General features: G+C 39.6%; 2 protein-coding genes across 2 annotated transcripts; both read left to right on the top strand.

Moving 5' to 3' along the window:
- The first annotated feature begins 3,823 nt into the window (after positions 1 to 3,823).
- Positions 3,824 to 4,578, top strand: LOC105874211 (interferon alpha-10-like). The gene has a single exon (XM_020289193.2). It carries the CDS (start codon positions 3,824 to 3,826, stop codon positions 4,391 to 4,393), a length of 570 nt encoding a protein of 189 aa, XP_020144782.2. The 3' UTR covers positions 4,394 to 4,578.
- An 8,743-nt stretch (positions 4,579 to 13,321) lies between these two features.
- On the top strand, positions 13,322 to 13,909 carry LOC105874205 (interferon omega-1). Its single transcript, XM_012769806.2, has one exon. It carries the CDS (start codon positions 13,322 to 13,324, stop codon positions 13,907 to 13,909), a length of 588 nt encoding a protein of 195 aa, XP_012625260.2.
- Positions 13,910 to 27,538: the final 13,629 nt, after the last annotated feature.

Genomic DNA, 27,538 nt, shown 5'->3' with positions numbered 1-27,538 from the left:
CAAACATGGCAATTCTCCCAGCTGAAAAACAATGTAGTAACCTTAAAAGTACTGTTGAGTTTGTTTCCTTTAAAGCCAGGAAAGTAAAATCACATAAAATTCTTGTTTTGGAATAAATAAAATATTTAAAACTTAATGCTGTGAGCTTCAGCATAACTGAATTCGTTTTGTATTTTTTTTCAACTGCCTTAACGTTGTAAGGTTGAAGAATCAGCCATTGGGAAACCACACCGCAATAACATGGGGTGCGCAGCCCCCTGTATCCCCCAGTGGGCGGCCTCACCCCACTTTCTCCGCGGGCCCCATCACTTGCAGGGCTTCAGGCCCCTTGGTCGGCCCCTTCCCCGTGGCAAGCTGTCCCTGCACCCCGACCCCGCACAACTGCAATCTCTAAGAATCACAGCCTGTACGATCTCGAGCCCTCCAGTCCCTTAATACACGGGTTCTTTTGTAAAAGTAAGTCTCGCTAAAGTCTCTATGAGAAATAAAGCCCCCAGCACCGGGAAAAGTTGAGAAATGAAAGGTTCTGTGTTCGCCAAGAAAGAGTCTCAGGCGAAGCCGCCGCGGAGCTCCCATCTCAGCAATCAAAGGCAGTTTTTTTTTAACTCACTATTGAAGCAGCACAGTCTTCTAAGATTAGAAGCCACGATGGCATTTTTCCCTCGGGCCGTGGGACCCACTGGGGCCAAAGGCCGCAAAGCCCAGGTCGCCTAGATCCTGGCGTCAGACCAGGCCATGCAGCCGCGCTCTCGCCGCCCCGCTGCGCAGCCAAGGGAGCTTTGCGCTCATCGCGCAGCGGCGCGCCCTGGCGGCCGGCTGGTGAATCGCTGAAAGTGGCAAGTCCACACCTCCCTGGTACTGGCAGGAGTGATGCTCTCTCTGCTCCAGCCCTGCCTGCTCACTTGGCTGAGGCAAGCCTTGGCACCATGGCCTGGAAACAGGAAGCCTCGATGCTACTGAGACAGCTGAACAGGATCCACTGCCATGCATGCCTGAACGACAGAACCCACTTCGAATTTCCTTGGAAAAGAGGGAATATCACCCCAATCCAGAAGACACAAGATGAGACACCTGTTTCCACCATTTTCCATCTCCATCCTCTTCAACACAGAGGAAAACCGTGCTGCTTGGGTTAAGATCCTCCTGCTTCCACTTAATCTCCAGACCTGACCACAATCTGGGTCAACTGGAGCTGACAAAAGAAGAAGATCTCTCTTGTCCTTATCTGGGAATTGCTGTCCAGAAGTATTTCCAAGCAATCACCTGCTACCTGAAGAAAAAGGAATGCAATCCTTGTACCTTGGAGGTTGTCAGAGGGGAGATTGAAATGTGCTTTCCCACCATTAGCAATCCTCAAAGAGAAGTCAGCAAATAAACCAGAAATTCTATATTCATAACTCTCCCTCTAACCAATTATATTATCGTTTTCTAGGCTGAAAAGCAATCTCAACTCTGATTTTTGCACCAGTGAAAAAAATGTGAAACCACAATCATAAGATTATTTTAAAATTATATTGTACATCATGAATTTACAAAAAATATTTAGAGAAAAGAGCATGATCTATTTCCCTAATGTTATGATTTATAATTTTATTTATCTACTTAAATTTTTGAGGGGTATTGCTGTTAACAAAGTTTGAAATTTAATTTTTGATGGAAAAGTTTTTTCAAGATGGTATTTTAGAAAAATTTTCATCAGTTAAGTTGATGCTAGCTGCTGTAACAAATAAACAGAAAACTACCAGTAAGTAGATCATAACACAAATTGTTCTTTCCTTCATATAAGGGCTCGATGCAGAAATTCCTGATGAGGTGCTGATAATAAATACCTTATACCATTTGGTTCCTTTATTAGTATTATCTTTATTATCTAACTCTAACTGTATTTGATCAGGGGTAGTGTCCTTTTAAATCATCTATTCCTTTACTTCTTGGTAGCCCTGACAAGAAAAATAATGATCTTCTGAGTTAATTATCCACTAGGAGAGAATTTGACGTAACTATGCATTTCCATCATACAGAGAGCATACTATATTCTCACAAACTTGCCTTTCTTGTGTACAAAGTCTTGTGGTTGGTGTGCCTCCCCTAATTCTCTATCAAGTCTGAATTTGTCAAAGCTGAAAACACCCCCAGGGCCAGGAATGATTACTTTTCTTCTAGCCTATGCCTGCTGGCTACCTTTGAGCTACAGCCCCCCATCTGCCCATTTTGTTTCTGCTCTATCTCATCCCTAATCTCCATCTTCCCTGTGTTGAATGCAGCTAATTTATATTTTGTCATTTTGTTCTCCACTGAAATAGTGCCATATTTACATATAAATTTTTTCTTTAGATCCCCAATTACTGGCAGGTAAAAAGTAACTTTTGCTTTCTATGAAAAAGGAAATGAGAAAGAAGGATATGTGGTGTCTTAAAAGTTACATAGAATGCTTTACGTGTTTTACTTTATCATATTTACATCCCTGCACTGACATTTCGGAAAAGACAGTTTCCTTTTATTTGAAAAGAATCAACTATGATTGAAATTTCTCAAGGTTCTTTGGGATATTTGAACATTAATGCAAATGATTTTTTAAAAAATCAAATTGATGTATTCTCATTGGAGATGATATTTCTCCTGAGGGTGAAAAACTTAGTTCTTGGGGTCATGAAAGAATCATATATTTCAAGGATTATGGCCCTTCAAGCTCAACTCTAACAAACCCTTATTTATCCCTTAGTATTTACTTCCTTTCATCGAGTTTTCTTGTGTATCACATGAGAAGCATTGACATTCAGTTCATGAAAGGTACAAAATGTATGCAGGGTGAGTGCCTCAAACCTATGTCCAATAGATGGCTGTGATTGATGGACTTTGTCCACATTATTTGCTCAATCTCCAAGTCATAGCTTGAGATATGGACTCCATTAGCACAAGTGTGGGCTACCTTTGGCTGTCTTGTGGATGCAGAGTATGTTCAATAGTGCTTCCTCAGCGCTTCCAAATCTGTTGTAGAATTTGAGAATGAAGTAGAAATATAACACTTTTTATTATTTAATTCTATTATGCTAAAGGTATTCAACACTTCAATAACTATGTCAAGTGTTGAAAAAAAATGTTGCCAATGCCTGGATGAATATCCACTAGCTAGTGAAGTTAAAAATAATTTTCTTTATGAAGCAAAATTAAATGTTAAGTACACTAAAAATAAATGTTAAAAAATAATTTACTTTAAAATAGTTTTAGCAGTTTTGAAATATTTAAAAATATTTTTATATTATATTATGTGTTTATATAAATCATAATTTCCAAATGTAACCTGATTCATGAAAATTTATATAAGCAAATTACACTGAAAGTAACTGGGAAAATTAACTTTTATAGAGTCAAGTTTAATATCAATGACTTTCAAATTTAACTTTTAGCTTAAATTTTTTATTTAGACATTCTTAACCCTGCATTGAATAAAAAAGTAAACATTATTTTTTTTATAAAAAAGCATAGATATAAATACAGTACATAAATATATATACATATGTTAGTTAAGTGATCATGAGGGTATCAATTAGGAAAAAAATTATGTACCAAGCTCTGGAGGTAAGGTAAGGGAAGGCAAAACTGGGGGAAAAAAATGCTTGAGAACCGCAGCTCTAAACCCATGTAGAGAGTGCATAAAGAAAGCAAAAACAGAAGTGGATAGTAATGTGGGGACGTAAAGAAAATGGAAACTAGGATGTTCCCTATTTAAGGCCTATGTGCACAGCAAGGTCTTCAGAGAACCTAGAGACCAAGGCTCAGGGTCACCCACCTCAGACACCCCAGCAGCACCTGCAACATCCCAATGGCCTCGTCCTTTTCTCTACTGATGGCCCTGGTGGGGCTCAGCTGCACGTCCCTCTGCTCTCTGGGCTGTGATCTGCCTCAGACCCATGGCCTGGGTAACAGCAAGGCCCTGAGACTCCTGGCACAAATGAGGAGAATCTCTCCTCTCTCCTGCCTGGAGGACAGAAATGACTTCAGATTCCCCCAGGAGGAGTTTGATGGCAACCAGTTGCAGAAGGCTCAAGCCATCTCTGTCCTCCATGAGATGATCCAGCAGATCTTCAACCTCTTCAGCACAAACGACTCATCTGATGCCTGGGATCAGACCCTCCTGGACAAACTCTGCACTGGACTTTACCAGCAGCTGGATGAGCTGGAAGCCTGTCTGCTGCAGGACGTGGGAGTGGAGGAGACTGCCCTGATGAATGAGGACTCCATCCTGGCTGTGAGGAAATACTTCCAAAGAATCACTCTGTACCTGAAAGAGAAGAAGTACAGCCCTTGTGCCTGGGAGGTTGTCAGGGCAGAAATCATGAAATCCATGTCTTCATCAACAAAATTACAAGGAAAATTAAAGAGAGAGGAATGAGACCAGTCCAACATGGAAATGATTCATATTCACCAATAAACCATCTCACACTTTCATGAGTTTTGCCAATTCAAAAACTCTCATATCTGCTATAACCATGACATGAATTGAATCAAGTGCTTCAAAAATTTTCAGGAATGTTAAGCAACATTGTCTCCGACTCTCTAGGTACTACTGCCTGACAGATGACCATGCTGATGAATCTATTTATTATGTATTTAAATATTTATTTCTTTAACTATTTATAAGATTTAAATTATTTTTGTTCATATAATATTATGTGCATCTTTATACTATGGTTGATATAATAAAATGTGTTCTCTCTATATAGTCAATTTATTATTTATTATGTTTTTACTATAGAAAAGTTCTTTTATTTGTTTATTCTTTAAAATGAAATGCCTAGCTTGATTGTATACCCTAATTAAAGAATGGATGACACAATTATTTACCCATCATTCTTACATTCAAGTTACAAGTAAAAAGAGATGTTCTCTAAACTAGGTTGTATGTTGTAGTCAGAATATACAGGTGAACATAAAAAATACATTTCCTCATCTCTTGTAACTTTGATTTTTGTAGGATAAGAAAACTGAAAACAATAATTGTACTTAGTTCATATCAGTTATGTTAAATGCTATAATAAGAAGAAGGAACAACTAACTAATAAAATCCTCTCAGCAGAAGATAGACCAAAGCATGTCAGGAAATAAAAATAATGCAGGAATAATCCTTATGCATTGACAATTAAATGTCTAAATGAAAATGTCACTTGTCAGTTGGACACATGAGTTTGAAATTTTCGAGGAATACAATGCCTGGAAATTCATAAATGGCAATTGAAAGCCCCCAAATAGAGGTGGTCACGTAGAGAGAGACAGTAGAGGAAGAAAAGGACTTAACTTGATTCTGAGGACCTTCCACATTTAAAGGGAGAGGAGAAAAGAGCTGCTTTGGAAACAGAGGTGCAATACCTTACATTAGAAGGACAAGGGAGAATGTTGATAAAGGTGTATTTAAAGAAATAAATGTGCTTAGAAGAAGAATCAATGGACTTGTGTGAAAATGTGCATTGGAACTGCCCGTGACATCAGGAAAATACATGGTGTGGCGATCTCAGTGAGAGCTGGTTTGGAGAACTAATCAGCAGAAACCATATTGGAGTAGGTAGAAGAGAGAATGAGAGAAGAGAAATGAGTAATAAGGTACATAGAACACAGTTGTCAGAGGTTTGCCTTTGAAATGGAGGGATAAACAGAGTTGAACCTGGAAAAGAATGTGGCTTATTGTTTTGCCTCCATAGTGTTTCCTTTTCAGAATATTTATGTCTCTGGATAGATTTTATGGCTTTGATATATTGGCAAATTATATCAATATGTTTAATATCTTATTTATTTTACATCATAACATATTAAATTATTTACAATTATGATTGATCATTATTTTAATCTATTTTGAATATCAGTAAAACTGGCAAACTTCCTTCATAAAATAAAAATGGGGAACTGGATCAGAGAATCTCCTTCTCAACATTAAGGTAAAGAAAAAAATGTAGTCAAAACAAGGTGAAAATACAACACGAACCAAGGAAATACAGACAGCAAGAAAGAGTAGTGTGTAATCCAGAAGTAAAAAGAGATTTAACAATCATTACAGAAATTCAGAATACCAAACTTACAACATCAGATCTAAATAATAATCAAGACTTTTACACTGAAATCCCATTAACCCTGCATGTATGTGTGATGGTGAGAAACCCGCTTAATCTCTCTAAGCCTCAGTTATCTCATAAATAAAATGGATTCAACATATTTATATACTTGTTGCGAATCTTAAATGAACACATGCATTTCAAAGCACTTAACACAGTAGCCTCCATCAACTAAGGAGGTAAAATATGGTAGGTATTTTACTATTTTTCTTCATATATTAATTAGCTATAGATGAGAATATTATTTGTCTTTTTATAAAATTCTTAGGAAATTTGTCCTACCCTTCAGTAACTGGCTTCCAAAGGAAACAGCCTGAGAAAACATATTCTGTCACAAATTTTAGAGAGGCTCAGAGAAGTGTCCTCATTTCAAAGAAGTGTCCTATTTATACTCCATCAGAAAATGGTGGCTTGTATAAATACCTGAGACAGGGGAATTGGCATTTAAGTCAAAGTGCACACTTTTATTTACTGATGTTAGCACTTGGCACATTTCCACCCTCACTCCCAGCATCCCCGGACACACTCCCATAGCACCTACTTTCCTTCCTCTCAAGGGAGATTCCCCATAGAGCAGTCATTCACTCCCTTCGCCTTCCTGTCCATTCACAGAGCTGCTTTCTGTTGTCATCCAGGCTTCCTGGTTTCCCTGTAGAGCAGAACGCCACAGGTAGAAACCGGAAGTGACATAACATTTCTAGGTTGTGCAGAAACATCTGCAGAAGAGCTTTTCCTGGATTTCCATTGAATGACATAATAGCAGCTGTAGCTAAAATGAAAGAGAAAGCGGGATCCAGTGGCGCGTGTGTTGGGGCTTCTGAAAACCACCCAGGGAAAGACAGCCCCCGGGTGGGGCAGCGACCCAAGACTGGAGAGCTGGTTTCAGATCTATTCAGAAAACTTACCACTTCCTGGGGATTTCTCTTCCTGCTGCAAAAAGGCTACTCCTCAGCAAGAACAGATTCTATGTTGTCATAAGCCTGTTTCCTTTCTGTTCAACTATTACAAAGAGAATGAAATTCTGCCTTCAGGCAGATCATGGACTCCTGAGGATTGGCAGTTACAGGAACAGAGAGACTTACTCCCTGCCTACAGCCTGCGGTGCAGACCAGTGCTCTCTCCCTAGGATCACGCCTTCCCATACTACTGGGATCCAGGGAACAAGTCGAGCTGCCAATCTGGGCGTGAAACACACCACCATCCAGAAAAAGCTATCATTGTTTAACAGTGCATTAAACAACTCTTAACAATTCTTTCTTAATTTCACAGATTCATTACTAATATTAGACTTCAAATACTAACAATAGAAGAATATTTTCACTGTCATTTTGAATAACCATCTTGACACCTCAATAGCAAAAACTCTGCCTACGTAGCAAAGAGCTAAGGAATGTGAATGAATAAGATCATTGTTGCCTCAAAGCTAGTGAGGTTTATCTATTAAATACATTTATTAAATATATCAGTTTTGGTATAATTAAAGTGGCATTCCTGTAAGCAGCATCTTATGTTCATTAAGGGATTTCACCAGGAAGTGTGTGTGAATCACTGAGGTAGCAGGGACCAAGGTCCTGCAAATGCAGAGGGGTCTCTTCAATCTTTTCCTCGGGCTACACACTCAATATTGGATTTGTTGCTGTCAAACTGGGAGCGGACCAGGCCCTTGGAACAATTTCAACAAATGTTGTCCTTTGCAGTCTTCTCCTCCTTTTCAAAAGGGAGAATGGAGAAATGTAGGAGGTGAACAAGACTTGGCTTCCCAGCCTGTATATGTGAGGGTTCTCCAGAGAAACAGAACCAACAGGATGTGCACGTGTATATAAATATATACGAGGGCTGTCTGGAAACTCTCCAGCCATGTTACCAATAAAATATAACATGGCTAAATATTTTCTGGATAGCATATATATATATGTACATATATATACACACATGTGTATATGTTTATAGACACAAATACATATATATGGTGATAGACATTTATTTTATATAAATGTCACAAATATATATCTAATATATAAATATATATGTATATATATAGACACATGCGTCTATGTTTATAGACACAAATATATATATATATATATATATGTATATGGCGATAGACATTTATTTTAAGGAATTCTCTCACATGATTGTGGAAACTTGACAGAAACAGAATCAGCCAGTAGCTGGAGACCCTGGGAAGAGGTGTAGTTTGAGTCAATGTGTGGTCAGCTGATAGAATTCCCTCTTCCTCTGGGCAGGTCAATCTTTATCTATTCAACCCCTCACTTAATTGGATAAAGCTCACCCACATTAAGGAGGATTCAAAGTCTACTGATTTAGAGGTTATTTTCATCTGAAACATGTCTTCATAGAAACATCTCAAATAATGTTTGACCATATATCTGGGTATCCTGTCCTAGCCAAGTCGACATCCAAAATTAACCATGACACTGCCCCTCCCTAGTTGATGTCCTAACACACTTCAAATGTCATTCCTCTTCTACTCTTTGAAGGTGGCTGATGTGCTTTACATATGTTACATAAATTTCCTACATTTTTTGTTTCTAGGTGAGAAAAACCTGCGATTGGGCTCCATTCCATCATCAGGAAAGTCTCCGTAAGCCATGTCCTGTTTCATAGGGAGAAACTAGAAATTCGTGTACATTAAAAAATAGTTGTCCCTTTTTTTTTTTGTAGTTTAGCTATTTCTCATGAGCTTAAAATTATACCCCAGGCCTCCTCTTTTCTATTTAAAATCTAATCTTACTGTCAATTCTCCATTCCATCAAGATTATATTATTATCTATGGTGTAAGATGAGATTTTACATTGATTTCTGCCTTTATCACCAACTAACCATCCTGAATCCATTTATTGAAAACTTATTTCCACCATATTAACATCAAATATATCTTCTATCCTAAACCTAATTACTGAAGATAATACAGTTTCAAAGATTATATGGTCCAAAAGTCTGGTTACCTGGTTTTCTCCTATATCACACTGTTTTTAGTATTACAATTATAAACTCACTTCATTTTCTAGTGGAGATAGACATGTAAAGAACTGTTACTCTCCTATTTTTCATATTATTACAAATATACTCTTCCTGTTTAAAAAATATTCCATCTACAGTGTAGACCATCAATTTCATAAAAATCACTGACTCTTGACGATGCACAATTTTAAAACACTTGAGGATTTCGCATGGAGTGAGGGATTAAAATATGGTTATCATTTTTTTATACATATAAATATCATAATAGGGAACTCTCCCTTCCCTTCCCTCAGTAATTCCTATAAAAACAGCCTAAAAATGCAATTCTGGGATGTGTTCTGGAGAAGACTGACAATCACTCTTCACATAGAAGATTAGTCTTATTTGTATATTCAGTAAGGAAAAGGTAGCTTACAGAAATATCTGGAAGAGAAGTTAGTCTCCTAAGGTGAAGTGAAACATACCTGTATATACTATTTGTTTGCTGATCCTCATACCTGGCACACTTACCCCTCCCTCATTTCTCTGGATCCCATTCCTCACTCCCATATCACCATAGCTTCCATCCTCTTCCTCTAGAAACCCCCACTGCGCTCTCCTCTTCACTCATGAACCTGCACTGCCCATATACAGCTGTTTGCTGTTCCCCCCTGGGATTTGGCCATCATCGTCCCCTGAAGTGTATAAAGCCACTGATTGAAAGCACAAGTTGAATTAAGATGATGGTTTTTCATACATTTTTATATAGAAGGCCTTTTGCCCTTTCTTATGATAAATATTTCCGGAAATGAGGGGATTTTCCTATTACAGTAATGTAACAGTAGCTGTAGGGAAAAGGAAATAAAAGAGAAGTTCCGTTTAGCTGGGTCTATTAAAGCATTTACAGGGGAGGAGCGCCACCTACCGTCCAAAATAGGCAAAGACAGCAGTCATGCTTTCTTGTTTGTGCAGAAGTCTCTCCCCGGGCAGATTTTTCTTTCCGACCTAAAGGGAGGCTCTTTCCTCTAAACAGAAAACTGACCCTGGTACCGGAATAAGTACCATGTTACTTATTATAATTATAATTTCCTTAACTTTCGTGTCTCAGAAAGGTAAAATATTCCCAACTTCAGGTAGGTCATATCCTCTTTGAGCAATGGGCAGCTGTGTGGGGAGAGAGAGGGTCAGAATGCGTCCCCCCCCTCCAGCCTGCGCAGCCGTCCAGGGCCTCCTGACTCATCGGTCCTTCTACGTTCTGTGCCAAACCAGGAAGCGAGAGAGCCTGCCAATCCGGGTGTGAAACTGCAAGGGAAATCAGGGAAAAAAACCCCTCCTGTTTGACGGTGCCTTAGCTTTTTCTTTAGAGTATATTGTCAGGTTTACAAATTTATCGCTATTATCAGATCGAGTCCCTTAGCTTTGTAATCAGGACAAAATTCTCATTCTCACTTTGAATAACGAATGAGCTTGCATCACTTCCACCTTGACTCTAAACAAAGGAATTTCAGAGAACACAGTGTTTATCAACTGACACCTATGGCCCATCCATTTGGGTAGTTGAGAGGTATTGGGGTAATCTGTGAAACATTGTAATTAAAGAAGTTAATCAGGAAGTGTGTGTGAATTGCTCACCTGTGAATTGCTCAGGTAGCCGAGAGAAGTTTCAATTTAGCAGGGATCTCTCAAATCTCTGCCTCAGGTTAGAGACAATCTTTCCCTCTCTCCTATGCATGAGATAGAGAGCCCTTGTTTCATGCTAAAGGATTTTTTCCTCCTTTATATATTTTCCTCCTTCATCCCTTATAGGGGAACCAGTTTAGGTGCAAGGCCACAGGGACATTTTTTAATAAACCAGATTATGTCTTTATGATTGCCTAATGCTTGTAGAAAATTGTGACTCCTTTCATTCTTTGGTCACTGCTTTTTTTTTTGTAATCTAACTTTTTAAATTACATTTTCAGGGTGCAAAAGTTCTATGATTTGGCTCTTTACTGTCACTTGTCCTGGAAGTCTCTGTAGCCATATCTTGTTTCATATCCTGGATTATTAACTTGTTATTATTCTTGTATTGGGGAACCAAGCAGCAGGTCTGGACAGACCCAGGCAGGCGGTACAGTGGGGGCTGTGCCTGCTGAGCTCCCAACCTGCCTGTGTCTGGCCGAGGGGTCAGACTTTACTCCCCACCCCCACCCCAGCCTAAGCATATCTAGTCCACCTGAGAAGGGGCGCAGCGAGGCAGAGTTCAGTACCCCCAGTGCCCAGGGAGACATGATGTGGGATCACCATGCAGCACCAGCTGGAGACAGCCAAGGTTTGTGAGCCTCAGGAGCAAGAGTGTGAATGTGGCCCCACCTGGACACTTTCTGTCACATGATTCATGAGTTGCAGGGGTCAAAACCCACTGATGTCCAGTCTGCCACCGAAACAGAGTAAATGGAGGGATCCCTGCCCATATGGTCTACACTGACTGAGCTGGTAAAGAATCTGGACGCTCATTGGTGCCTCTGTTCAGATGTTTCCACGTTCTGACTCTCCTAGGAGGAGAAAGCACCAGGCACAAGACTGACATTCGCTGGAAGACCAAAGTGCACATCATGAACTTGACGTTGAAAGAACCAGCAGCAGACAAGTGAGAAAAATGGTGTGACCCCTTTGCCTTAAAATATACTTCATCATGAATTAGAGTAAGTAATGCAGGAGCAGCAAGACAAATCTTGCCCAGTAAGGTTTGTGAAAAGAAAGCTTCACAAATTTTAAATGAAAAATCACAAACAAGTAAGGGAGAGACAGCTATTTCTTCCTGACAGAATAGCCTGGCCTCACTGCCCTGCCTTGCGAGAGTGAGTCAGAGGAACAAAGAGCCCCAAGGGAATCACGCTGACTGGATGGACAAGTCAATAGTTTCTGTAATATGAGCTTCTCATGAAAGACACCATCACTGGGTCCCCCTTGCTCAACTGAGAAACATGGGGGGGGGGGGGTAACAACAGTTTAATTAAAAGAATTGAACAATAACAACCATATCTAGCCAAAATAAAAACTATTTGACTAAGAAGGTAAAATGATTGTAATTGGATAATCCATCCACCTCTTTAGATAAAACAAACTTTGACTATCAGAATCTGAGAACTGTTGACAAGATACTTGGGGACATGGGCCGGGGAGGAGGAAGTCAGCACTAAGAGCTAGGGTCCTAGAGTGTTTAGGGGCAAGGGCAAGGGTCTCGGAAGGTTAATTGTCCTGCTGACAAAGAAACAAGTCCTTCCACAGTAAAGGAGTTCTAACAGCATCAGGATGTAGCCAACCTGCTTTGAGAGAGTGAGTCTGGAAGAGTTTGGGTTGAGGACACTTTGTTACTCTAGAGAAAAAGGTGTTAGTAGATATGATGATCACTTTATGAGTAAGGTGGTGCTGTGAGTATAAATTATCTGGAAATTATAATGTCCACTCCCATATGCACCTGAAAGGAACCAGGATTTCTGTAGAATATTGACATAGCCAGAGGAGCACTATAGACCTCAGTAAGTAAATGGTGGGAAGAAAGGTCAATGTCTGTATTAATCCTGACCTTGTGGCCCTAGTAAAGCATAACCACATGGACCTCCATGAATGTTTCCTAGAAGGAGGAAACACATGAGAGAAGCTTGATCACTAATCATCATCATCCTCTTCATGATTAAAACAGCAAACAAATCTCCTTTCTTGTTGCTTGAGAGCTTATTTGCCACAAATGGTCTGGTAAAGCCCTAACCAAATACAGAAACCCAAGGGGCCTGATTTTCCTATGCAAAGGGAGGAGGGTAAAAATGGAAACTAGGATAAGTGTTAAAAATTTGTGCCTGAAACAGAGAAAAGCTATATAAATATGTAAAGTTTGTGTCTGCGTGTGTGATCGTTTACACACATATAGTAGTAGATACACTTATAACTTTAGCACCAAAACATTTTACATTTAATTGATAAGTATCCATTTGTATTTACACATCTGAAGTTTACTTTTATTACAAGGATTTTTTCTGTAAAATTTGGATTCACTCAAAAGGCCACACTCAAGGATCCAGAAGACCACAGGTTCCCCACCCCTGGAGGGAGAATACACAAATGAAAACAAAAAATGAAAGTAAAAGTGTAGAGAAATGTTCAGAAAATGAAAACTACTTGTTCTCTATTTATAAGCCATGCATAGAACCTACAGTCTTCAGAGAACCTACATTCCAAGGCTCACCCAGACCCCAGCTCAGCCTCACTTCCCAATGGCTCTCCTGCTCCCCCTACTGACGGCCCTGGTGATGTGCAGCTGTGGCCCTCTTGGGTCTCTGGGCTGTGACCTGCCTCAGAGCCAAGGTCGGCTTAGCAGGAAGACCTTGGTGCTTCTGGACCAAATGAGAAGAGTATCCACTTCCTTGTGTCTGGAGGACAGAAACGACTTCGGATTCCCCCGGGAGATGGTGAATGGCAGCCAGTTGCAGAAGGCCCAGGCCGTGTCTGTCCTCCACGAGATGCTGCAGCAGATCTTCAACCTCTTCCACACACAGCGCTCCTCTGCTGCCTGGAACACCACCCTCCTGGTCAAGCTGCGCACTGGACTCCACCAGCAGCTGCAACACCTGGAGACCTGCTTGGAGCAGGCGATGGCGGACGAAGACTCTGCCAGGGTGATCGATAACGCTACACTGGCCTTGTGGAGGTACTTCTGGAGAATTCGTCTCTACCTGCGAGAGAAGAACTACAGTGACTGCGCCTGGGAAATTGTCAGAGTGGAAGTCATGAGCTCCTTCTCTTCCTCAACGAACTTGCAAGAAAAGTTAAGAAGCAAGGACGGAGACCTGGGGTCACCTTGAAATGATTCTCATTGACTTATCTGCCATATCACACTTGCACAGGTGTCTTTGGTCATTTCAAAAGATTCTGATTTCAACTTTAGTCACAGAATTTATTGAATTAATTCAGCGAATATTTTGTCAGAGTATTAAGCAAGTTAAAAACACTCAAATCCAGGGGCATTAGCCCCTAATATGTTATTTATTGTTAATTTATTTATTTTTATTCATTTATTTATTATTGCATCTTATATTTATAGTTTTTATATTTTTCATATAACAGCTGTTTGCCTTTACATTGAATTAAAATTAAAAAGCATGTTCACCTTTCCATTTTATTAAAGATTGTATTTTATTATTTATTAAACTAATCAAACAAAATTTCTTGAATTTGTTTATTCTAAAACCAAAATCCAAATGCTGGTTTTCTGAATCAAACTGAAAAATAGATGGTAATATTTATTTACTTATTCATTCACTCCATACACATCATGTGTATAAAGCGAGTATCCAAGTGGCAGGTTTTGGAATTGCTATCAAGAAATACAGATGAATAAAGCAAATACAGTTCCTTCTGTGCTGAAACTTTCACTGTTACAGGAAAAGAAACATAAAAGCAATACCGATTTCACTTATATGAAATACTATGACGATATGTAAAAGAAACTTCAGGTACAAATGATATTGAGAAAGAAAGAAAATTGGATGAACTTCCTATGAGAGACATGAAAGTTCAGAGTGTTATTGGCAGTTGGGAATATGAGTCTAGAATGAACAGCAAGTGTCATGGGTGAAGGTATAATATTAATTTAAGATGTTTTATTGCATGTCTGTTAATGAGGACATGGGAATGAATATAGTCACTTATAAATAGAGGGGACAATGAGATGGGGACCTAAACCTATGTATAGAATGCATTCTATTTTTATGTACTAATAGAGAAAAATTTCTGTCTATTACTCAATGACAAAACAAATTAAAGAATGATATATATGGAATTAACATTTATTGAAATATACTAAATATTTCTATATATATTTATTAAATACACAAGAAAATGACTAAAAGGATACACATTAAATTATTAGCCATGTGAAGTTGGGCTGAATCTCCTAAGAGCTCAAGGGTGGGTTTTTTTACATGTATGAATTTTTCAAAGTTTTTACCATGACAATATATTAATATGTAAATATATTAATATAATATGTCTGTTATAAATATAAGTAAACTTGAGAAATCCTCTTCGGTTCCTTAAAGTCATACTCATCATGGCAGCTACCTGTCTTTGCATTTGCTTATCCATCTTTCCATAAGCTGCTGCCCTTCTTGCTCTCTTGGTCTCACCCTGATCAGTCATGGAAGACTTTTTCTCCCAAGAGTAGCTGTGTTTATGCATCTCCATCCTTTACTTCAATAAGCTCAACAGAAAAGATAGTTGAGAGATACAGTTTGTCCCCTTTACGGAGCATAAGGGAGAGCCTGAGAATACTTTTACTTGCATATTTTTCTCTCTGTTATGTAAATTTTGAAAATGAAATATTTATAACCATTACAAGGCTATGCCTAATAAGTGTTATATGAAAAATATTATCATAAATTAGAGCCAGGAGAGAATACTGACAGCTAATAACTTGAGAGGTTTCCTTGAGGATCTTGGTTAGATATTTTTTCTGTATTTTTCTGTGATATGATAACAACTTCCTTAATACTATAATCATGTTCTCACTACTTCCTAGGACTCGGTCTCTGAATAATTCATTACCTACATTACCCACTTCATGATCACCAAGGACCTGATTGACAAATTCAGTAGACTTTTCTCAATTTTAAATAACAACAATAACCATCTATTTTGGGGGTCAAGTGTTATTCTGTGCTGCATACATTATCTCATTTAATCAAGTCAACGACCCTGCAAGGAAGGTGTTATTATTCTCATTTTATAGAAAAGGAAACTGAGGCTGCTCAAAAAGCTTAAGTATGTTTCCCAAGGTCATACAATTAACCATGGTAAGCTCGAATTTAAACATTGGCTCAAATTCAACAAGACTGCTGCCCTTACCCACAACGATGTAGTGATGATCAGATGTTATGCAAAACTTCAAAAACATTATTTTAACATTTTAATTATGGTAAAATGCACATACCATAAAATCTACCATCTTATCTTTATGTGAACAGTTCAGTAGTGTTAAGTATATTCATATTGTTGTAAAACCAATCTCCGGAACTCTTTTCATCTTGCAAAATTGAAACTCTATTCCCACTAAACAGTAACTCCCTATTTCCTCCTCCCCCGAGCCTCTGCACTCTCTGTATCTATGAATTTGACTTAGCATCACTAATAATTAGGGAAATGCAAACCAAAACCACAATGAGATACCACCTCACAGCCATTAGGATAGCTATTATCAAGAAAAAAAAATAGAAAAGAAAACAAGTGTTGGCAAGGATGTAGAGAAATAGGAATCCCTGTGGGAATATAAAATGGTGCAGTAGTCATGGAAAAAGTACCTGCTGTAAGTGGAATCAGACAGTATTTGTCTTTCTGTGACTGCCTTATTTCATTTACCATAATGTACTCCCGGTTCATCCATGTTGTAGCATGTATCAGGATTTCCTTCCTTTTTAGGCTAAATAATATTCCCTGGTGTGTATAGAACACATTTTGTTTATTTGTTCAACCATCTGTGGACATTGGAGTCACTTCTACCTTTTGACTATTGTGAATACTGCTGCTCTAAACATGGGTATATATTAATAAATATCTTTTCAAGATACTACTTTAAATTCTCCTGTATATGCCCATTAGTGGAATTGCTTGACATATGATAATCCTGTTTTTAATTTTTGAGGAACTGCCATACTGTTTTCCATAACTACTGTGGGGGCTGGGCCTAGAAGAAAGGACGGATGGATGGAAAGAACATGAGCAGGGTGAACGAAGGGTCAGGTGAAAACACCTCCCGGAAGCTGCTTGTTAGCTGTGTGCAAAGGTCAGCTGAAACAGGTGACCTGTAAGGATGTCCTTAAAGAAATTAGCAAACGGCCCTGACCTTTGCACCTGTCCTTGGAAATAAATACAACAAGGAAGTTAACTGAGGAGGTCATTTTCTCCTTCAGACTTTGGTCTCTCCCCTTCTCTCCCAGGGGTCCTCAAACTTTTTAAACGGGGAGCCAGCGGGCCGGATAAATGTCCTAAACGGGCTGCAGGTGGCCAGCGGCCATAGTTTGAAGACACCTGCGTCTAGACACTATGTGTTTCGAGTAATCGGTCATTCCTTAGCTACCGAGCTCCAGAGGGAAAAGCAGCAGCTACAAGTGGTGACCCCGAGGTGACTCAGGAATCCACGCATCCAGTGAGCACTTTTTTCATCCCAACAAGAAGGGGACTCCTCTGGGTAAGGAACAGTCCCGCCCACTGCTTTGGGAAAGGGACCCGTGTATGTAGTTTACAAGGGGATTTTCAATATGGGGCAGCATCTGACAAAAGACCAGCAAATTTATCTACGCACTTTGCAACAACTCTTAAAGGCTGCCCAGTGTTTTGTCCAACCAAAAGCTTTACAGTAACTTTTTTTTTTTTTGAGACAGAGTCTTGCTTTGTTGCCCAGGCTAGAGTGAGTGCCGTGGCGTCAGCCTAGCTCACAGCAACCTCAAACTCCTGGGCTCAAGCAATCCTTCTGCCTCAGCCTCCTGAGTAGCTGGGACTACAGGCATGTGCCACCATGCCTGGCTAATTTTTTCTATATATATTAGTTGGCCAATTAATTTCTTTCTATTTATAGTAGAGACGGGGTCTCGCTCTTGCTCAGGCTGGTTTCAAACTCCTGACCTCAAGCAATCTGCCCGCCTCGGCCTCCCAGAGTGCTAGGATTACAGGCGTGAGCCACTGCACCCAGCCATACAGCAACTCTTATGTGCAGTAAGACAGCATTACCCCTGGTTCCTAGATGTGGGCACGTTAGATTTTAGAGCTCTGAGAGCAATTAGGGAAGGTTCTTAAGAATTTTAGGGGGTTCTGGTGTCCCTTGCTGTATTAACTACATGGAGCATGGTGCAAACAGCGCTGACTCTCTTGCATGTTCCCACGGATTCTAATCTGCTAGAACCTGCTCCTCCTCTGCCATCTGCTCCTCCAGAGGAGCCAGCATCCCCCGCCATAAAATTCCCAAATCCTAAGTCATTCTCCCCACTATCGCCTTCTGTGGTTCAACAGGAGCAGCAGCTACCTGCTCCTCCCCTTCCTCCCCCTCTCAAAGGGAATCTCTACTCCTCCCCCGGTAAACCATCTGCTTTTCAACATTACCTATGAGAGGGCCAATCTTTAAGGGGACAAGGTTTGCTAGAACTATGGAATCTAACTACCCAGCCTTCTCATTAGGGGCCACTGCTCAGGTGCATGCAATACAATGCACACCTTTATGATGGGCTACTAATTTGCCCATCTGGATAGAGCCATTGCCCATTAAGCAGGATAAATTAAAACATTTAAAAATCTCTTATCCAGGACCAACTTAAAGTGGGACACATAGAACCTTCCCAGAGTCCATGGAACATTCCTATATTCGTCATACCTAAAAAGAACAATAAGTGGTGTTTACTACAGGACCTAAGAGCTTTTAATACTATTATAGTCCCGGTGGGACCCTACAACCCGGCCTTCCCCAGCTGTGATCATAGGGAAGAGGATATGTTAGCAGTCAAACTTATACAGGTCCCCCAAGTGATTCCCTTCCAGACAAGTTTGCCTATATCATGAGCTAGAAGAATCAACCTAATAACCAGATTCCACAAATGAAATGTTTCTCCCTCCAGCTGTAACACCATGACGGCCCCTGGCATCACGTAGAGTCAACTGAAACTAGAGACACAGGCCTCAGCTATGATGACACGACTGGGGGCGGTTCCTACCCAGGGAACACTTTTCTGGTGTATTTGGCTATTGTTGTTCATAATAGCAGTCAGGTACCCCGAGGGCTGCTTTGCAGCCTTTTTCTTATTTCTCCCAGGCAGTACAGCCACAGTTTACTGGGCTCATGTCTTAAACCTGCCTGTGTTTAAGCCCCTAACATGGTGGGACTCAGAGACCCCTGTCTACCAATGACTGGATATGGACTGGAGGAGTATGGTTGCCTCCACATTCCTGGCAGAGAAATGTAACAGACTGGCTTAATATCAGTCAGTAGTTCATCATTCCTCTAATCCTACTGTGTGTGTTACCAACTTACATAATGCATGTTGCATTCTCATGACCACCCAAAAATATATCAACTGGTCATGCTTGGTCTCATCACTTTCTGTCTCTTTCTAGAAGGACAGATCCGCCAATTGACCTCCCAACACCATTATGAAAAGACACTGGCTGAAGCTTACATCTTTCTCCTACTCACATTCTGTCTCTAATTTCAAATAAACAAAAAGAGAGACAAGGCCTAGAAGAAACGATGAATGGATGGAAAGAACATGAGCAGGGTGAATGAAGAGACAGGCAAAAGAGGCTTGTTCACTGTGTGCAAAGTCAGCTGAAAACAGCTGACCTGTATGGATGTCTTTAAAGAAATCAGCAAACGGCCCTGACCTTTTGCACACGTCCTTGTTAATAAATATGGGAAGGAACTTAGCTGGAGAGGCCATTTTCTCCTTCAGATTTTGGTCTCTCCCCTTGTCTCTGAACACTGTGTTTCAAGTAATCATTCCTTTGCCACTGGACACTGGAGCAAAAAGCTGCTGCTAAAAACTACTGCACCATTTTATATTCCCATGGGGATTCCTACTCCTCTACGTCCTTGGCAACACTTGTTTTTTTTTTTTTTCCTTGATAATAGATATCCTAATGGATGTGAGGCGGTATCATTGTGGTTTTGATTTGCATTTCCCTAATTATTAGTGATGCTGAGCATATTGTCATGTATCTTTCTGGCCATTTATATTAAATGTCTATTCAAATCCCTTGTCCTTGTTCAATGTGGGTTGCTTGTTTTTGGCTTTGTTGTTGTTGTTGTTGCTGCTATTGTCTATGCTAGACTTTTAACCCCTTTATCCTCTCAGCCTTATGCTTTGGTTTTTGAGACACTGTAGGTTCCCAGTTCCCCACCTACCTTATTGATTACACCTTTTCTGTAATTTGACCAGGTCTTCATTCTCTCCCAGTTCCTGCATTAGCTGCAGACCAAGAGGCATCTAAATTCCTTCAAATAACTACAACAAACTCAGCCATAAATAAAATCTATTGAATATCTACTATGAGTAAAGTTGATAATAACAAAAACGACAATTTTACTTATAAGTGATTCCTACGTTCCAGGCATTTTGTAATCATTCATTTAAGCTCAAGTCTCTGAGGTAGGTTCTATTAACCTCATAATACAGCTGTGAAAATTGAAACAGGTAAACAGGTGAAAACAGGTAATTTGTCCAAGGATCTGCAGTAAACTATGCAAGAGGCTAAAAAGTATTTCTGTTTGCAAGGAGTCCATGTTTAAAGAAGAAAACAAGAGTAGCTCACTAGACAAGATTAGAAGTAATTCAGTATTCACAAAAACACTATTTACTAGGTCAACATAATTGCTTTATAATGTTTAAATTTTCACACTTGTTAACACTCTATACAACCTCTCTGCACTGCTCTGAAAACGGAGTAAGATATTATGAAAGAGGAAGTCCTGATCACTACTCTGAAGAATTAACTACTCACCAGCTATTTAAATGCCCTCCTACTTAAGGTTCTGGGCTAGGTGACTTGAGGTTAAAAGGATGTGGCATTTTCTTGCTCTTAAGGAACTCTCAATCTTTTAGATCATTGTTTCCCATGTCCATGTTTTGAGTAACAAGACGTTCCAAATATGTCCAGTAGTATAATCATGCCTTTTGTAGGAATTTACGGAAAGGAGAAAGAAGGGTTTGCACTAAGCCAAACAGGTTGTCCTCCTGGAGTGACACGGGAGGGTAGGGGATAAAGCACCGATAAATTTGCAGAAGTGAGAAGTGATCTAACAAGAATGGTGGTGTGCGTAAGGAAGACAGAACTTCTAGCCTTCACTTTAAAAAAAAAAAAAAACGCGATTTACATAAAATAACACTACACATTTTAAAGTATATGATTCAGTGGCAGTTAGTACCTTCACAATGTTGTGCAAACATCCACCACTATCTAATTTCAGAGCTTTTTCATCACCCCAAATAGAAACCACGTGTATGTTAAACAGTTATCACTCTCCATTTCCCCCCCCCCCTCAAAATGTACATTGTGGCTTCCTGAGCTCGAACTTCAAGGGGGAAAAAAGTACACTGTGCCATGACCATGCTAGGCTCACCTTTCCCTCTTCATTCAGGTATCTTGCTTGGGTTTATTTTGTGGGATCAGACTTCAGGTCAGGATTTTATTCAAAAAGTATGTACAAACAAGAAAATTATGTTTTTTGCTTTGTTTTTACTTCCATGCAACATGAAAATGAACAGTAGTCTTCTACAAAATATAATACCAAAGTGTTTTATAATATTTAAAAATTATAAACAGCTATTTTAAATTTAAATATATAAATAATTACAAAAGTTATTTCAGCTATAAAAATGGATTGTGCATTTCTCTGTTCTTAAGAGCTTATTGTAGCTTATGGTATTTAATAGTTTTATAATAATCTTATATATTTGCTAATACTTATTTTTTAGCCAGTATAGAGATGAAGATTGCCCTTAGAGTCTTAGAAAATAGCAACTGAGTTGACCAGATGAACTCTTTTTAGAATCTACATCTTTCTGTTTCCTGAGTTTTCCCCGAGAGCTTGCTGATAAAGAGCAAGCACCAGCTGATTCCCGCTCTGATAACCTCCCAGCAGAGCAGCTGTGCTCCTCTTTCACATCCTTTCGACCTACATCTTCACAGCCAGTCTGCAGTTCTCACTTCCCAGGAGCGACTGTCTCACCTTCTTTCTCTTCTCCAAACAGGTCTCCAGGTCATGGAGCTGCTGATAAAGTCTAATGAGAAATTTTTCCAGAAGGGTCTCATCCCAAGCTGTAGGAGAGTAACTAGTGCTGAAGAGGCTGAAGATCTGCTGGAGCATCTCAGGTGTGACAGCCATGGCTTGTGTCATCTCCAGCTGGCTCCCTTGCACAGGTATCTGGGGACATCTAAAGTCAGTCCTGTCTGTCAAACACAACAGAATGCAGAGCCTCTCCACGTGACTCAAAAGGGTGAATATTTCCCTCTTGCCATGGCTCAGAGGCAGGTCACATCCCAGAGAGCAGGCAGAGCCTGAGCCTGGCATCGCCAGGGCCAGGAGCACAGAGACGGGGAGTGCCCCTGGGGAGCAGCATGACTCTGCAGGACTGCCTGAAAGGGGGAGTCTCCCCAAGTTCTAAAGACTTTTGGTGATAATACCTTTTAAATAGTGAGTACTGAAATTTTCATTTTCTGGGTATTCTGGTTTTTCATTTTTTTGCCCTTTCTATATTTGTACTTTTTTTTTTTTTTTTTTGGTTAAGTCATTTAAAAGTGTGCATTTATTGACAGGAGTGCCTGGATAGGGGCCTCTAGGCTGAGAATGCCCATTCAGTATCCACCACAATATAACATATTTTCTATACCTGCTGGGACATTCTAGGAGGAAAGTCTAGACAAACTCGGAGAAAGAAGAAATATTCGTGCAATAAATGGTGACTTTTCCAGATCAGCAGAGAATATAAAAAAATATATGAAAAAGATCATGATTTTTCTTAATATTTTTCTGATTTACATGTTCCTCATTCTTTAAAAATCTTAAATATGTACTTTTAAAATGTCACCTGAGTGGGGGAATGTGTCAGAAAATGATAGTGTTCTGGAAGCAAAGATAGTAAGAATAATTTAAAATGTATTATTTAACCCCCTGGATAATGTCTAGAACTAGCAAGTAGAAGGGTAGCCATACCCTACTCAAGTATATAGTAGTGACTCTGGAATAAGCAAATGGTGCTTTTCTGTAACTATAGAAAATGGGGATTAGGAATTGGAGTTGTCAACGGAAAAAAGCCAAACTCTGTAAAATAATTTCAAAGAGAGTTATTCTCAGCCAAATTTGAGGACCTTGACCCGGAGCCACTCCCAAGAGGCCTTGGGCAGTGGACTCGATGCGACTGGGTTACAGTTTGCTTTTTATACATTTCAGGGAGACAGGGGTTACAGGTAAAGTCATAAATCAATACGTGGGAGGCATACATTGGTTTGGCCCAAAAAAGTGGGACATCTTGAAGTGGGGGCTTATAGGTTATAGGTGAGTTTAAAGATTCTTTGGATTGTAATTGGTTAAAGACATGAAGCTTTGTCTAAAGGCTTGGAATATTTTAACATAGGAGCTGTTCTCAGAGATAAGCCACCTGACATAGATTTGTTGTGTAAATTGAGGACCTGCAGGTTTGTCTTGCATACATACCCTTAGGCCTGTTAATGGGTTACAAAGGAAGTCCTCAAGAAGGGAGGGGGCCATGATGAGGCCTGTCTGACCTCCCTCCTCCTGGCAGACAATTTAGTTTTAGGATATTCCTTTGGCCATGAGGGGGTCCATTCAGTCAGCCGGTAGGGGTTGAGCCTTAAAATTTTAGTTCACAGAGTGTAACATCTCAGTGGGAAAGAGAGTCTAATGGCTATGAAAGAGGAATCTGTGGCTGAACTTTCAGGGTTCATGTCATTGCCCCAGCCTGCACTAGGGTGTGACCTCGTCTGTTATATATAAATGATAATCACACATATTTCAATAGGTTGTCATAAAGATTGGATGATACTTAAGTGCTTATTACAATGCCTGAACAAAATAAGCACTTGGCACCTGTTAGTTATTTTCACAAATGAGAAAACCAATCCATCCAACATTTCAGGGAAAATTCCCTGAAATGACTTGTTTCCATTCCTTTAATTCTCAGCTCAGCAATAAGCATTTTTATTTCTAATTTCATCTCTTATGTGAACATGAGCATGTGAATGGAGGGAGTTCCCCACCCAAATGACTAACATTTGTTAGCATGTGGGATCCTGACTGCTTTGAATGTGAACAAATGGCCATCCAGAGCATGGTCCAGTTTCTTTTGAGTGTGGGCTAGTGTGACTAAATCCCTATCGTCAGATAGTCACTATTTATAGTTTAAAAAGTAAACAGATAGATGAATAAATAAATTCGCTGATCTTACAAAGCTGAAAACTAGACCTTTAAGCAAAACCTACCTTATAGGGCCAGCTGCCCTCCTGCTGGATTCTGTCTGCAGCTGTAAGACATTCTCTTTCACTGGCTGGGTTGAAACCTGGCACTTGGCAAAACTCTTAATCCTTGGATATTGTAGTTATTTAAGTGACATTTTGCCATTTGGATAGAGAAGATGTCACTTCCTCTTTCTTCACATTCAGTGCCTTTGTGCATTATTTTTTCATAACTGCTTACTTTTACTATCTAGGAAAGTTAAAACACAGAGGGAAATTCTGATACCTTGAAAATTAAGGAGGAAATGTGTTACCTGTTCTTTTTCCTTACATTTTCTCTTCCTTTGTTTGCAAACAATCTCAAGGTAGAAATAGAAAAGATTTCAAGAGCATTAGAACAACTTTTAAAAAATGAAAGACAAATACAAAAGGAGAGGGAACAATTTAGAAATTATGTAAAAAAGCAAAAAACAGGCCGGGCGCTGTGGCTCACGCCTGTAATCCTAGCTCTTGGGAGGCCGAGGCGGGCGGATTGCTCAAGGTCAGGAGTTCAAAACCAGCCTGAGCAAGAGCGAGACCCCGTCTCTACTATAAATAGAAAGAAATTAATTGGCCAACTGATATATATAAAAAAAAAAAATTAGCCGGGCATGGTGGCGCATGCCTGTAGTCCCAGCTACCCGGGAGGCTGAGGCAGAAGGATCACTCAAGCCCAGGAGTTTGAGGTTGCTGTGAGCTAGGCTGACGCCATGGCACTCACTCTAGCCTGGGCAACAAAGCGAGACTCTGTCTCAAAAAAAAAAAAAAAAAGCAAAAAACAAAAGGGCTATTTAACCATTTCTTCAACAGAGCGAGGATGATGCCTGGTCCAGGACAATGAGGCTGCCAGGAAGCAGCAGACACAATTTAACTGCTTCAATTTCCAGATAGCAGTAGTGGGCACACTTTACACTTCTTGAGCACAAGCCTGGACATTTAATCATCTTGATACAGGCTGAGCTCAGTGTAACAACTGGCTAGTAAATGTTAAGTATTTTCTCAATTGAGTAGAATAACTAAAACCAAATTTGACAAAATAAATGTCATTAAGCTATTTAAGGTGTATGAATTTGACAAGGATGAAGAATTCTTCCCTCTTATGAAGAGAGGAGACTAGCAGACATTGTACGCTAGGAAACAGGGAAGTCACTACTGACTATCTTAGGACATTTATGCACAGACCCTGTGCAGAGGATACTTGAGTTGAAAAAAGGAGACCTGGAAGATTAAATAATTGAGGTTCCTACGCATACCAATCTCACTCCTGATCCTCAAATTAAAGGCACCAAATACAGTATTGCCTAAAGGGTTCTTGTGAAGGTGTGCTGTATGTCCTTTACTTTTAGGAAGTGATCCAGAAAGTTTTAGAATTGTGGAAATGTGGATGTCCAAAAACACTGAGCTAGACATTCATAGTCTAGTCCTGAGAGGAGAAAACACTATATAGAGAAATCCAGTGTGGTGAGAGGATACTTCAGGAGAGGTAGATGATAATGTTGGAATTTAACACTGTAGAATTAGAATCCAGAAGCTATGATCCAACCAATTCATATCACTGTTTCCTCCAACAAGATCATACTACTGTATACACACACACACACACACACACCCCTACACATATAGACACCAAGTACCTGGTTTTATTATCAGCTAAAAGTAGAGGTAATGACAGCTCAGCAGAATGGGGATAAGGATGAACAGTTTTTATTCTAGCTCTATGAACCTTGATGAACCAATATCAGATTGAGCCAGGTGAAAGCTTCTATGGATTAAAGAAAATCCAAGGAGCCCATTCATTTGAGATACATGAATTACATGAGAATATCAAGTGCCTGGTATTTGAGGATACAGCAAAGAATAAGATGAGATCTATGAATATAAAGAATGTATCTTATACTCATGACCTAGCTTATCATCATTTCTAAGAGGAAAATATAAAGGAGTAGAAAGATTTATGAAAAAGCCTAGAAGAAAATGTCAGAAAAATTCTTATAGACATATAGAATCTAGACCCCAAAGGCAATCACAGCAACAACAAAAATAAATAAATGGGACCTGATCAAATATAACAGCTTCTGCACAGCCAAGGAAACTGTCATGACGGGAGCAAACAACTTACAGAATGGGAGATCATGTTACGCATCCAATAAAGAGCTGATAACTAGAATCTATACAGAACTCAGGAAAATCAGCAAGAAAAAATCAAACAACCTTATCAAAAAGTGGGCAAAGGAAATGAACAGAAACTTTTTAAAAGACGATAGACTAATGGCCAAGAAACATATGAAAAAATGCTCAACATCTCTAATCATCAGGTAAATGCAAACCAAAACCACAGTGAGATATCACTGATCTCCAGTGAGAATGGCCTTTATCGAAAAGTCCCAAAACAATAAATGCTGGCATGGATGTGGAGAGATAGAACTCATACACTGCTGGCGAGACTGCAAAGTAGTTCAACCTCTGTGGAAAGTAATATGGAGATACCTCAAAGAGCTAAAAGTAGAACTACCATTTGATCCAGCAATCCCATTACTGGACATCTACTCAAAAGAACAAAAGACATTCTTTTAAAAAGACATCTGGGTCAGGAGTTCGAAAACAGTCTGAGCAAGAGCGAGACCCCGTCTCTACTATAAATAGAAAGAAACTAATTGGTCAACTAATATATATAGAAAAAAATAGCTGGGCATGGTGGTGCATGCCTGTAGTCCCAGCTACTCGGGAGGCTGAGGCAGAAGGATTGCTTGAGCCCAGGAGTTTGAGGTTGCTGTGAGCTAGGCTGATGCCACAGCACTCACTCTAGCCTGGGCAACAAAATGAGACTCTGTCTCAAAAAAAAAAAAAAAATTTAAAAAAATTTAAAAAGACATCTGCAGTAGAATGTTTATAGTGGCACAATTCACAATTGCAAAGATGTGTAAACAACCCAAGTGCCCATCAATCCATGAGTGGATTAATAAAATGTGGTATATATATACCATGGAGTTCTACTCAGCCACATAAATAATGGTGATCTAGCACCTCTTATATTATACTGGATAGAGCTGGAACCCATTCTACTAAGTGCAGTATCACAAGTATGGGAAAACAAGCACCACATCTACTTACCAGCAAATTGGTATTAACTGATCAACACTTAAGTGCACATATAGTAATAACATTCATCGGTGTTGGGCAGATGGGAGGAGAGAGGTGGGTGTGGTGTGCACCATCTGGGGGAAGAGCATGCTTGAAGCTCTGACTCGGGTGGGGCAAAGGCAATATACATTATATAAACATTTGTACCCCCATAATATGCTGAAATTTAAAAAAATTTTTTTAAAAGCCTAGTAAAGCTTCCTTAAAAGTTGTTCTGAATATTAGGAAGATTCAGACAATTCTATCATTCAAAGCCCGTCTTTTCCCTTCACTTTGATTAATTTAAGCATTTTAAATTGTTA

This window comes from Microcebus murinus, chromosome 12, assembly GCF_040939455.1.
Source record: "Microcebus murinus isolate Inina chromosome 12, M.murinus_Inina_mat1.0, whole genome shotgun sequence".
NCBI lineage: Eukaryota > Metazoa > Chordata > Mammalia > Primates > Cheirogaleidae > Microcebus > Microcebus murinus.
This window is presented reverse-complemented; position numbering and strand designations above follow the sequence as displayed.